The sequence below is a fragment of the Sinocyclocheilus anshuiensis genome, unplaced genomic scaffold, assembly GCF_001515605.1.
Source record: "Sinocyclocheilus anshuiensis isolate Anshui unplaced genomic scaffold, SAMN03320099.WGS_v1.1 scaffold262, whole genome shotgun sequence".
NCBI lineage: Eukaryota > Metazoa > Chordata > Actinopteri > Cypriniformes > Cyprinidae > Sinocyclocheilus > Sinocyclocheilus anshuiensis.
In genome coordinates, this window is record NW_015547650.1 from 66,961 (window position 1) to 80,129 (window position 13,169).

A 13,169-nucleotide genomic window follows, 5' to 3' on the forward strand; every position below is an offset into this window, starting at 1 on the left:
ATTGTTGGCTATTGCTACAAATATACCCCAGCGACTTAAGACTGGTTTTGTGCTGCAGGGTCACATATGAAACAAAGTCTCAGCTTTAAATTTCTGCCAATTGTATTACAAAATTCAAACAATAAACACTCTTTAATGTCTCAGGAATGACATCCATTGTCCATACACTCGATAGTTAGCTAGAGAGAAAAAAAAATTGTAGAAAGGAACATTTTGATAAATGTATGCACTATATTACTGTCAGGGAGAGTCCAGCCTCATCAGGCCCAATCATCTCACACACCCGTTCACAATCACCGGAGTACTGATCAGCCGCACCTGTCACCACTTCATCAGCACTAGCTTAAATGCACAGTCACTGCAGTCACACTTCGTCTGGTCTTGAGTTCACTACGCTACTCCTTACCTGACTCACTGTACCCGGACTCCATCCTGATACCTTTCTGTCTCTGTGCCATCCTCTTCAGCCCGATCCGCAAAGGAACCCGCAAAGGAACCCGTCATCACGTGAGCCCGATCCCTTCCATTCCATAGACTGTTGCTCTAACCCGTTTGCTCTCCCTCTCTCTCTCTCTCTCTCTCTCTCCCAGCACCTGTTCAATAAAGCTCTCTGTTTACTTTACCTCTCCGTCCCGGGTCTCCTTCTGTACTGTGACATACATGTTTACAATAGTTTTTAAATATACTGAACATTTTTAAATTGGCAATAAATATTGATATTTTCATGTATTAAAAACTGTTCAAATTCATTATTTTAATATATGTTTTCCAATAAATGAAACATTTTTAATAAATAAAAAATAAATAATTTGAACTGTGTGTTGCTGTTCCAAAGATGAGACCACAATTCAACAATTGTTTTCCTGCAGAAAAAAAGGGCTGCTTTCCTGTTTTTCCCTCCGTTTTAGTTTTAATGACCACAAACACTCTGGCAAGACTTAAGGGGTTTCAATGGGCAGAAGGTATTGGACAATGTCACAGTTTGGCGCTCTAACTGCCTCTTTCCATGCATCTGTGCTGTGAATGCCAGAGCATGTGATGCTGGAATGTCATTGAGCTTCTCTCACATCAAGACCCCAATTCCTCTCCGGCGAGCGGAGGTCAGGGGCTTCCCAGCTCCCCATTTTTATGAAGAGACGGACACTTCACACTGGGCACACCGCGCTGAGCATCTGCTTCCCTCTGTCTGTCTGTCTGTCTGTCTGTGTGTGTGTGTGTGTGTGTGTGTGTGTGTGTGTGTGTGTGTGAGAGAATCCTGTTTTCCCTCTTTTTTTAAGTTTTAATGACCACAAACACCCTGGCAAGACTCAAGGGGTTTCAATGGGGCAGAAGGTATCAGACAATGTCACAGTTTCGCACTCTAACTGCCTCTTTTCATGCGTCTGTGCTGTGAATGCCAGAGCATGTGATGCTGGAATGTCATTGAGCTCCTCTCACATCAAGACCCGAATTCCTGTCCGGCGAGGAGAGGTCAGGGGCTTCCCAGCTCCCCGTTTTTATGAAGAGAGGGACACTTCACACTGGGCACACAGCGCTGAGCATCTGCTTCCCTCGCTGTGTGTGTGTGTGTGTGTGTGTGTGTGTGTTTGTGAGAATGAGAAGAGTGTTGGACAAGGGGGCGCCCACATTCAAAGACCCTTTTGCAGAGCAGGATGGAATGTATTGTGGCTGTACCAGTCAATTTTGGCGGGAGATGGGAATTGGTGTGGGAACGGAATTTGGGGTTAACTAAACCAAAGCACCTCCTCATAGACACAGAGAACAAGAGATGCACTTGTTCACAGATCAGTCGCTGCAATGAAGAAGAATATTTTGCATTTCTCACACTCTTAAAAAATAAAGGTTCGTTATTGGCATTGATGGTTCCAAGAAGACCCTTTAACATTTATAGAACCTTTCCACTGGACGAAAGGTTCTTTATAGTGGAAAAAGGTTATTTTGGATTATTAAAATGTTCTTTACACTTATTGTTCACTAAAATGTTCTTTGGGGAACCAAAAATTCTTCTATGGCATTAATGCAAAACCTTCATTTTTAAGAGTTCCATTTGAGTTTTTTTATAGTAGAAAAAAAGGTTCTTTAGATCATGAATGGTTCTTTGGGCAACCAAAAGTACTTCTTTTACAGTCTTAACTATTTTCCCTCCATCGCTTTTGACACCATTTTTGATAATTATCACAAAATTTTCATGGCCCCCAGAATATTTTGTTGTATGGTTATGTTGTATGAGTTTTGATTTATATCCTGTTGAATGTTTGATGATCGCGTTATGTTACATATGCATCTGCTTACAATCGTTGTTTCTGCTTCTTCTTTGGAGTTTTTTGATCCAGGGATTCAGTACTCTTTCAGAAGATGTGTAATAGCGCCTCCTACCATATAACAGTAAAAACACGGAAAGCCAGAAAATTCTGTCAATGGCGGGAAAGAGTCAAAAAAGCGTGTTTTTGAAGTGATGCCATAGAACCAGATTTTGTTCCCCAAAGAACCTTTCAGTCAACATTTCTTAAAAGAACCATTATTTTCTTGGAGTGAAGAACATTTGAATGATCTAAAGAACCTTTTCGCTATAAAGAACCTTTTGTGGAATGGAAAGATTCCATGGATGTTAAAAGTTCTTCATGGAACCATCAACACAAAGAGCCTTTATTTTATAAAGAACCTTTATTTTTTATGCCATCACTGCACATCTTTAAGTGTGCAGCAAACCAACTTAAGTTAGTATTTTGCAATATTGTAATTTTAATGGGCATTTAATCAGTGTAAAACATACGTGCAGTAAGTACATCAACAGACTGCATGGCCACTAATTGCTTTATAATAACATTATAGTAACCCGAAGCAATTTACAACTGCATAAGTGAGCCAAGTGAACCGAGCATGAACCGAGCATGTGAAAAGCTCGACAAAACGCCTGTCAGCGCTGGGCTTTGCTGACCACACTTTCCCGCACACAGGAGCCAGCTGCGCCTTTGAGCTCTTCGAAGTCTAATCCTGGAGCCCGTGTTGTCCCAACTTTCCCACAGCAGCTCTTCAGTGGGGCCCAATAGAAGTGTGCCACAGTCCCCAGCGCTTTAGTAATGGGCTCTCAATGAGGCAACCAGTCCCCCCGGGGTATATTGAGAAATGATTAACAGAATAATTAATCCTAAAGGGCCACACAACTGTCCTAAAATACTTCCTGAGCTTAAATATAAGGTGAATACAGAACAGATGAATAAATAATATGAATAAATAATATAAATATGAATAGCCCTTTAATAAAATATGTTAATTGACAATACAGCATGAAACAATTATATAAAACATGCTAATACTAAAAAAATAAATAAATACTGTGAACGGCTGACGTTTTGGTCATTGTTAACCTGTAAAATAATTAGAAATCGAATAGAAATTTGGAAAATAATATATGTACAGCCTCTCTCTCTCTCTCTCTCTCTCTATATATACAACAGCCGCTTTAATATACTTATATGTAAACTGACGCTTTAACAAATAAAATCAAAATATACAAACTTAAAATATGTAGGCTATAATAGAAAGCATATTATAAATATGTATATCAATCATTCATATACTTACGTTTTACGATACGTAAAATAACAAAAAGTTAAATTTTTATATAAAAACAATTAAAAAAAACACAAATAAATAAGTACTGACTACATATTTACGTTTTGTACTTTATCTTATCTAATAAACCATTAATATTAGTAAATTAATCAACAATATCAGTGGACACCACATGCCAGATGTTTTTTTGGAGGGAAAGTGTGTGGTAAATAAAGTTATGTAGCCTATATCAAATATTAAAATACATAACACACAGATACACACACACACACACACACACATATATATATACACACACACACACACACACACACACACACTTGAGTGTTAATTAAGGGCTAAACATCTAGTCATTGTAAGCCTTTCAAATAATTGTTCAGAATCTTTTCTGAGAGAGATTTTGAGCGGGAAGCGTTTGAAAGTTTTCATAATCTCCATTCACCTCATTGATCCTCTACTTTCCCGCCGGAACAGCCACGCACGCTGTCAAAGGCTCGTGCGCTCCTGCAATTTCACAGCGTGCGTGAACACACACACTCCAGCTGTTTGAGCGCACCTCTATTGTTTCCCAGCAAAGGAGGATCAGGCTCATTTAAACTTTCCCTATTGACCCGTCAGCCGCATTCTGATTGGCTCAAAAGTGTGGGAAACAGAAGACGCGCGGGATCAGGGCGCATATAAGGGGATGAACTTTACGAGAAGAAACACACAAACTGCAGAAAGAATGGCGCCTACTGTTTGCAAACTCACTCAGGCTGGAAAGGATAAAACTAAAGTAAGTATTTACCTATTTAAGACCTCCATTCCTTTCCATTTCCACTCGAGTGTTTACTTACAATCGGCTCTCTAACCAAACCTTTAACTTTTTTCCAGATGAGGAAACCAGCGGTGGAGAAGATGCGCAGAGATCGTATTAACAGATGCATCGAACAGCTAAAAGTTCTTCTGAAAGCCGAGATAAAAGCCAGCCAGCACTGCTCTAAACTAGAGAAGGCTGTCGTCCTGGAAATGGCTGTCATTTACCTGAAGAACAACAACACGTGGCCGCAGGCGTCGTCTCCGAGCGCGGATGCGCATGCGCAGAGCTACGCCGACGGTTTCTCCAGGTGTATAGAGGAGACGGCTTGGTTCCTGTCGGTTCACAGCCAGCAACAGATCACCAAGCCAGTAATGGGGCCCTTTGACGGAACCCAGCAAGCCAAAGTCAGCGCGCAAGACAGCTGTCCAATCGCGTCAAAAAGCACCGGAGAGCAGGTGCTTTGGAGACCGTGGTGATCTTCATAGCATCCTTATGAAGACGTACAGAGAACGGACTGTGTTCTCTATCCAAGTAAAACATGTCATTTTTATAAAATGTTGATGTAGACAGCAGCTGTCATGACGCAGAGAATGTACCCGTCTACCCCATGCCTGAGTCTGAGAGCACGCGCTACTTCACCTGTGTGGAGATCAACTTTATTTACATATTGTAAAAATGAGTACTACGTCACCTCATTAGGTTTCTGTTGAAAATAATATCTTTAATTAGATTTGTTACCTAGGTGTTGAATCTGTCATATTGATGGAATGTGTAAAAGTGTCTCATGTTGAGTTCAGGAGAAAAATAAACTAAAGTTACACACATTTCTGTTCCTGGTTTATTATTATTATTATTATTATTATTATTATTTTAAATAAGGTCATAACTTGAATACTAAATACTTTTTAACCAGATATGTAGTATAGAAAAACCCTATAAATTAATTGAAATTGCACGTTTCCTTTTATGGTTGGTTATTGGTTTGTTTGTTTTATTTATTTTTAAAGAAGTCTTCACTTTAATAGGTTTTTTTTTTTAAACTGGATATAGAAAATCTTTTTAATTAAAATGACATGTTTCGGTTTATGGTTTATTACTTTTTTTTTTTTTTGTTGAGATCATAACGTGAATGTTTTTTTTTGTTTGTTTTTTTTAAACCAGCTATTTAATATGCAGTGGCGTAGACAGGGGAGGGGCCATGGGGGCACTTGCCCCCCCTGAAAACTGATTGGCCCCCCAGTGTGCCCCCACCCTTCAACGTGTCTGTCAGTCAAAAATTCAAATCATATCTTTTGGCTAGCATTGGAATTCCGCGATGATCTGAACAACTGGAGCTGCTGTTTTTCAATGAAAAAAGCACATGGTAAGTTGATCTATTTTATATTTCTTATTATTATTTTTCAATTAGCGAGTTGTTGCAGCGCTAGATTTTGGTACCGTCTTTCAGTGTTAGGACAAGCAGGTTTGATGTTAACTTAGTTCCTAGGCCAAGATAATAATCAGAATGCTCTGTGGCTGAATACATAATAAATAATTAAAACAATCAGGGTTTTCCTGCTTTGAGATTTCTTTTTTTCGGTCGATACTGAAGTGGTCTTGAGATAACGTACGTGACTGCACTTGCGAATTTAAAGATTTCTAATAACTTGACTTTGATTTGAGAACTCTAAATTAAATCTAAATTAAATATCGCTTGACTCGATATGACTTTATAAGAATTATAATTAAAACAAAACAAAACAAAAATCTTTGCGACAATAGCCTATACAAAATGCAAGCCACAGAGGCCTCTGGTCAGATCTATGCGGCTGCATGACGCTGTGCAAACACAGAACAATATAGGGGTAGAGAGAATACACGAACACATTTTGGGGTATGCACAATTTGCAACCCGAGCATGACCTCGAACTTTGTTCACCACATGTACAGTATGGGTATGCACCTGTTTCTTATGGATTATTTGACTAATATCTAGAGATTATTAAGATACTTTGTATGTGTAGCTTGTGTTTTATAAACCTTGTTAATAATCATTAATAGCACGTTTTGTAGTTTCAATAATGTGACCAATGTCAAATTTAACGTTTCGTTTAGAAACTTGGAAACTAAATATGTGTGAAAGGTTTAAAGCACTGTCATCATTTACTCTTCCTCGTGTTATTCCTAACCTTCATGATTTCCTTTCTTCCATGAAACAAGAAAAAGAAAATGCTTTTGTCCACTGTAATGAAAGACAGTGGAAAACAAATCAAGCTCTATTTTGATCACCATTGACTTTTATTATATACAGTATGGACAAACATTCTTCACAATTCGAGGACACTTAATTTCCAGAGATATCGTCGACTTGACTGCACAGACACTATTTAAACTGAACCGAGCTGGACCTTGACATCACTAAATTCAATAATGAAATGCCTGAACTGAAAATTGAGTGTTTAATCTTGTCATTTTACATAATTGACACACTATTTTCCTATTTGATACTGTACAGTGCTTTGACACAATCTGTATTGTTAAAAGGTCAAATTCTCAGAGACTTTGCTTGGGTAAAAAATCCTAACAAATGAAGTCAACTAAATAAGAATAACAAGAAGTGTTGTGAAATACAAGAAGATTGAATTTTTTTTATAGGCTTTATAGTCAGATACATTGAGAGTGACTCTTGAAGCATCAGCACCACATCCTCTTATACCACTCTTTCAAGAATTTGTCTTCCAGAATCTGCCAGTAAGTTTTGGGAGTTCATTTTTTGTCCATCTCTTATCCTGAAAAGTCTGTTTTGCAGAGATTGAGAACAAATGTACTCCCAAAATGTACTGCCGGATTCTGGAAGATAAATTCTTCAAATAGTGGTACAAGAGGATGTGGTGCTGGTCCTTCAAGAGTCACTCTCAACTTATCTGTCTATAAAGCCTATTAAAAAAAACAATCTTCATATTTCACAACACTTCAGCTTGTTATTCTTAAGTCAGGGTCATTTGTTAGGATTTTTTACCCAAGCAAAGTCTCTGAGAACCTGACACATTGCACTTCTGGAGACTCCAGGAAGGTTGACTTTAGTCTGAGTTAAATCTTTTTGGCTCATTTTATCTGTAAACGAAAACTTGCCTAATAATTCTGCACACCTGAATATAAAGAGATTTTCACTTCCAGCTTTCATGGACAATTATGTATCACTTATAAATGATTAAACAAAATTAATAGTAGTTACTGGTAAAATGTGCTTGGAAAAATATGATCAGAATATCCATTTAAAAATTATGCACACACTGTAATATAAGTAAATAATACTAAAATAACTGTTTATATAAGATATGCATAGATAAAATAGATAATATCTAACATTAGGTATGGATATATGATATTTTACAATCAATATGTTCAAAGCTTAGTTAGCCTTGTCATATTTAGATTTTGTCAATTCTTCAATGCAAATTTACTGCAACTGCTGGTATGCAAATTGAATAGGATGTGGATAAAACTATAAACTATTTTTTATTATTCTATTTAATTTATAAAGTTGTTAATTCATTAATTGTGTATTTATTATATGAATGATTAATAGAACTCTGCATTTGTATAAATAAAGCTGTTCAATTATTTTCTGAAACCTGGACTTTTTGTTTTGCCCTTGTTGTGAGGATTTGTGTAAAGTTTATATAACTTAATGTTGAGTTTTATTATTTTTGTGAGTTGCACTCTATTCATAGATTGGATTCTTTTATTACACTTTTTCACTTCTTAAACGTGAAAAGTTCATACAAATTGTATTTGACTGTTCTGATTTACAGCAGTGAATAAATGCTATTAATTGATAAGGTATCTCTGTATATTGCAGCTTACTGAACTTTAAATGATTCAGATATCTACAGTTCTACAAATAAATACACAATATAAGATTGGCCCCTCTGTATTAGTTGTGGCCCCTCTTGTGCCCCCCAGTTGAAAAAATCCTAGAATCACCCGTTAATATGGAAAACCATGTAAATATTAACCATACATAAAATAATTGCAATTAATAGTGAATACCTTCTAACACCCTGCAGCCGCTTTGATGTCTGTCATATAAGAGCCCACAAAATGTGTTACTGTGGAGTCAGGATCCAGAGGTGGCTCAACACAAAACCGTTTGCTTGATTCAAACACAAATAAAGAACAGCAAAGGCACAAACAACTTCTTTACAAGATGACAAGAAATCTCTGTTTTCAGCACTTAAAGGAATAGTTCACCCAAAAATCTAAATTCTGTCTTCATTTACTCACCCTCATGCTGAACACACAAAAAAAGATATTTCGAAGAAATGGTAGCCATTGATTTCCATAGTATGAAAAAAGGAAGTCACTGGCTATCGTCAATATCTTTTGTGTTCAACAGAAGAAAGAAACTCATACAGGTCTGTAACGACATGAGGGGAAAGTAAGAGGTCGTTTACACTACGTTTTCAGCCAAAAACGGGAAACATTTTATGCGTTTTGCCTGTTCGTTTACACGACAAACGGCATTTTGGGGACTGAAAATGCATATTTTTGAAAACGGGTTTCAAAGTGCAAGTTTTTGAAAACGCCACCGTTATCGTTTCTGTGTAAACACCCAAAACGGGAATCTTTGAAAACGGTGACGTCATGTGCGTGCGTAGTACGTGTTAGTTTTTTTTTTTGTAGTAGTAGTACGTGTTAGTTTTTTTTTTGGTAGTAGTAGTAGTACGTGTTAGTTTTTTTTTTTGTAGTAGTAGTACGTGTTATGTATGTAGACATGCGCAGTACGTGTCGATTTTAAAGGTAAGCGCGAACAGACATATACAACAACGGCGGAGTACATGGTAGCCTACTGTTGTTGCTGCTCAAGAGTTTGCTAACTCTTCTTCAGCAAAGTGTGGATTTACTTCACCAATATTACAACCAACAGCGGAGACGCCTCATATACAGTACATCATATAATCTGCACTTCCCTAGGTACTATTAGTTTCCGTTTTTGACTACATCGTTGTCGTGTAAACGTAGCCTAAATGATGACAAAAATGTCTTCTTTGGGTGAACTATCAAATTAAGGGTTTAGCAGTTCTTTTGATTCTTGTGCATATGATGACACTTGAAATAAAATACAAATATTGATTGAAAACGGAACCTAAATCAAAATGAGAATAAGTTGAAGTAATAAAATCACTAACACTAAACTGAAATAAAAATAAATGAAAGCTAAACAGAAATATTTAATAAACTAAAATTAAAATGCAAAATAAATACATAAAATATACTAATAACTATAAACTATAAATAAAATAACAAAACTGACCAAAGCACAAACTTAAACTAAATGAAAAACAGAAAATATTAAATTAGAAAGTTCATTCAAAATATTAATAAATACTATGTGTATATAGTAGTATATATTGGTCTGATTGGAATTCTATACATAATAGTTTAAATTCTTTATGATTTGTTAGAGGTAAATCTCTTCACTCAAGTGTGAATGTGTCATATATATTTGTGCAGAGCAGATCTGCAAAACAATGTAGCAATAAAACCTTGACAATTCACGGTGTCGGCAGCAAGACTGAATAGTATTAAAATAAAAGTAAATAAAGCTAATTGTATCTGTGTTGTGGCTTTGAAAGACTTATTTAATAAACAAAGTCACAAATAAATCCATCATCCACACCAAGTGTTTATTGAGGCACAGTAAGTTGTTAGATTGCTAACTGAAAACACTCCATCATGTTTGCCTTCACACTTATATGTCAATTCTATTAGAATGCTACAGATTTGAATTAGAATGTCACATGTAATTCTAATAATTTAAATAAGCTCATCACGTCAGTATAAATGTAACAGAAGAATTGTTTCCTTCCACTTATTTGATAATTATGTAAAGATAGAAATCTGTTTACTGTCTTGATATGTTGAAAGAAAGAAAAAAAATCACACAGCACATGATAACAGATTCAAGTGGAAACTTTTCAATGCATTTGTTTGAACTCTTGATTCCTCATATTAATGATCCAGTGATATCTGAAGGCTGGACGGACACCAGATGCAACAGAAATCTGCAAAGACGTGCAGTTCCTTGAGTACATTCACACTAGCTAGAGCCGTCGCTGCTGGTTTGCATGTTGAAAGCATCACCAGCAGAGGGCAGGTTTCTGTTTAACAGTCTAACGGCCTCTCGACTGTTTTCAGGACAATTAAGAAGGGGACTGATTGCTTTATGAGTCTTGATGGAGGGATTTAGGGAAGGAAAGCATTTGGTTCATGATCTCTTAGCCCATGTAGGGATATTTCCATTCTGTAAGAGGTACGTGGGTTTGCTTGACGACCTGCGGGGACGTCCATCGGAGGACATAGTGTGGGCCGCCGGGCTTGTCGTTGGTGCCTGGAAAGATAATGTCAAAATGAATTCTGCAGGCATGAAATACATTGGCTGTTTTATATTCACTGATTTTAGCTTGCACATATATTTCACCTTTTTAATTAATTAAAAATATTTTTTCAGTTAAGAACGTAAAAAAATATTTAAAAAAAAAATCAAAAAGTTTCCAATAAATAAATTATGTTTAAGTTTTGACTCGTTTTTTTTCTTCCATTTAAAACAAGCAATGCATGTACATTTCTGTTTGCACATTTTTTAAAATTTATTGTTGAACATTTAGTTAAACAAAACAATTTAAAAATGTTTATATAGTTTATAATGTTAAGCAGTCATTTAAAGCATTTCTGCAGGCAAGAGCTGTGAAGTGTTTTAAAAAATATATTTGAATATATATTTAGAAGAATATTTAAGATATTTTATATTCACTGATTTTGACTTACACTTATATTTCTCTTAAAAAAAAACTTTACAAATCTTTAAAAATATATTTGTTTTCCATTAAGCAAATTAAAAGTTTTGCCTTTTATCTCAGAAATGCATGTGCTTTTATTTGCTTTTATTTTATCTGTTTACACATATATTTCACTTTTTTTGTTTTGTTTAAAAACATTAATTTTCCATTAAGCAAATTAAAAGTTTTTCCTCGTATCTCAGAAATGCATGTGCTCTTCTGTTTTGAACATTTTAAAATGATTTTTTAAACAAATCAATGGACAAGTCAACATTATTTTCTTGTAAAAACTCCAATTTAACTTGTAATATTTAATCTTTAATAAAAAAATAAATAAATTCTGCAGGCATGAAATGTGAAGGTTTTTTTTTTTTTGGTAAGCAAAGTATATATTTGAGTATATATTTATATTTTATATCCACTGATGTTGACTTGCACTTATTTCAATTGTATATTTTTATTAAACCACTTGTATTATTCAGCAAAAACCAGCTTATTGAGCTGGAACTACTTTTCTAGCTGGATAATTTTTGGTTTCTTTTGGCAATACATTTAAACGAGTGTGATTTCAATGTTTATTTTGGACCCAGAAATCAATTATTTTGACTTTACTTGACTCTGTGTACAGAGTCTGATTGAATCTGGATCATTCCTTTGGTTGGTCGATGGTTTTCAGTTTACCTGATGCTCTGGCGCCACCAAATGGCTGCTGGGCCACAATGGATCCTGTCGATTTGTCATTGACATAATAATTTCCAGCAGCGTTTCTCAGAGCCTTACCTGCCTCATTAATAACAGCCCTGAAACAAGAAACCACATTGTCAATGTATGTTAAAGATGTATAAGTCTAGTACGGAGATATGAGTGTCTGGACATCCTCCAAAATATTTTTCCTTTTAAAAGCTGGGAATGTGCTGGTCTGAGTTGTTTAATGGATTTCATTTACATACTAACTTAATCTAGTCCAGCAACTGATAGTGAAATGATAAATGCATGAAATGGTGCTACACTCACTTATCTTGGGAAAAGATGGCTCCTGTCAGGGCATAGGGAGAAGTGTTGTCTATTAAGTGCAGGACCTTCTTATAGTCGTTTTCAGGGTAAACGTAAACTGTCAGGATAGGCCCGAAGATCTCCTGAAATAGCAAAGAATATATATATATATATATATATATATATGAGATATTTAACAATCACTGATTCTGACTTGCACTTATAGTTCTATGGAAATGTATGGAAAAAGGAAACTGACATTTATCACACAATTCAGACTTTTTTCGGAAGTGTGAGACATGATATCACAACTCTGAAAAAGTCAGATTTGTGAGAAAAAAAAAAGTCAAATTTAACATTTTTATTCCATGGCAGAAACAACGACAACAACAACAACAAAAAACAGAACGTAAGATATAAGCAAGATGAGATGTAAACTCAGAATTCAGAGGAAAAAAGAATTGCGAAATGTAAACTTAGAATTCACAGATAAAAAGTCAGAATTGTGAGATGTAAACTCAGAATTCAAAGGAAAAAAGTCAGAATTGCGAAATGCAGACTGAGAATCATGATGAAAAAAGTCATTGCGAGATGTAAACTCTTATGTAGCCTAAACGTAGAATTATGAGAAAAAAAATCGGAATTGCTAAATGTAAAATTACAATTTCAAAACAGATAAAAAGTCAGAATTGCGAGATGTAAACTCAGAATTTTAAAAAAGTCAGAATTGTGAGATGTAAACTCAGAATTTAAAAAAAGTCAGAATTGCGAGATGTAAACTCAGAATTTTAAAATAGTTAGAATTGCGAGATGTAAACTCAGAATTTTTAAAAAGTTAGAATTGCGAGATGTAAACTCAGAATTTTAAAAAAGTTAGAATTGCGAGATGTAAACTCAGAATTTTAAAAAAGTTAGAATTGCGAGATGTAAACTCAGAATTTTAAAAAAGTCAGAATTGCGAGATGTAAACTCAGAATTTT

The 13,169-nt window shown here is 35.4% G+C and overlaps 2 protein-coding genes across 2 annotated transcripts in view; one reads left to right on the plus strand and one right to left on the minus strand.

Moving 5' to 3' along the window:
- Positions 1–5,196, plus strand: part of her2 (hairy-related 2) — a 20,487-nt gene extending 15,291 nt beyond the window's left edge. The window contains exons 3-4 of the mRNA XM_016504158.1: positions 4,195–4,351; positions 4,450–5,196. Of these exons, the coding sequence (XP_016359644.1) occupies positions 4,262–4,351; positions 4,450–4,851 (492 nt within the window). The 5' untranslated portion in view covers positions 4,195–4,261 and the 3' untranslated portion in view covers positions 4,852–5,196. The remainder of the gene's footprint in view (positions 1–4,194; positions 4,352–4,449) is intronic.
- A 4,819-nt stretch (positions 5,197–10,015) lies between these two features.
- Positions 10,016–13,169, minus strand: part of aldh4a1 (aldehyde dehydrogenase 4 family, member A1) — an 11,612-nt gene continuing 8,458 nt past the window's right edge. Inside the window, exons 13-15 of the mRNA XM_016504162.1 lie at positions 12,211–12,332; positions 11,878–11,996; positions 10,016–10,748 (exon numbers count right to left, since the gene is read on the minus strand). Coding sequence (XP_016359648.1) covers positions 10,636–10,748; positions 11,878–11,996; positions 12,211–12,332 — 354 coding nt within the window. The 3' untranslated portion in view covers positions 10,016–10,635. The remainder of the gene's footprint in view (positions 10,749–11,877; positions 11,997–12,210; positions 12,333–13,169) is intronic.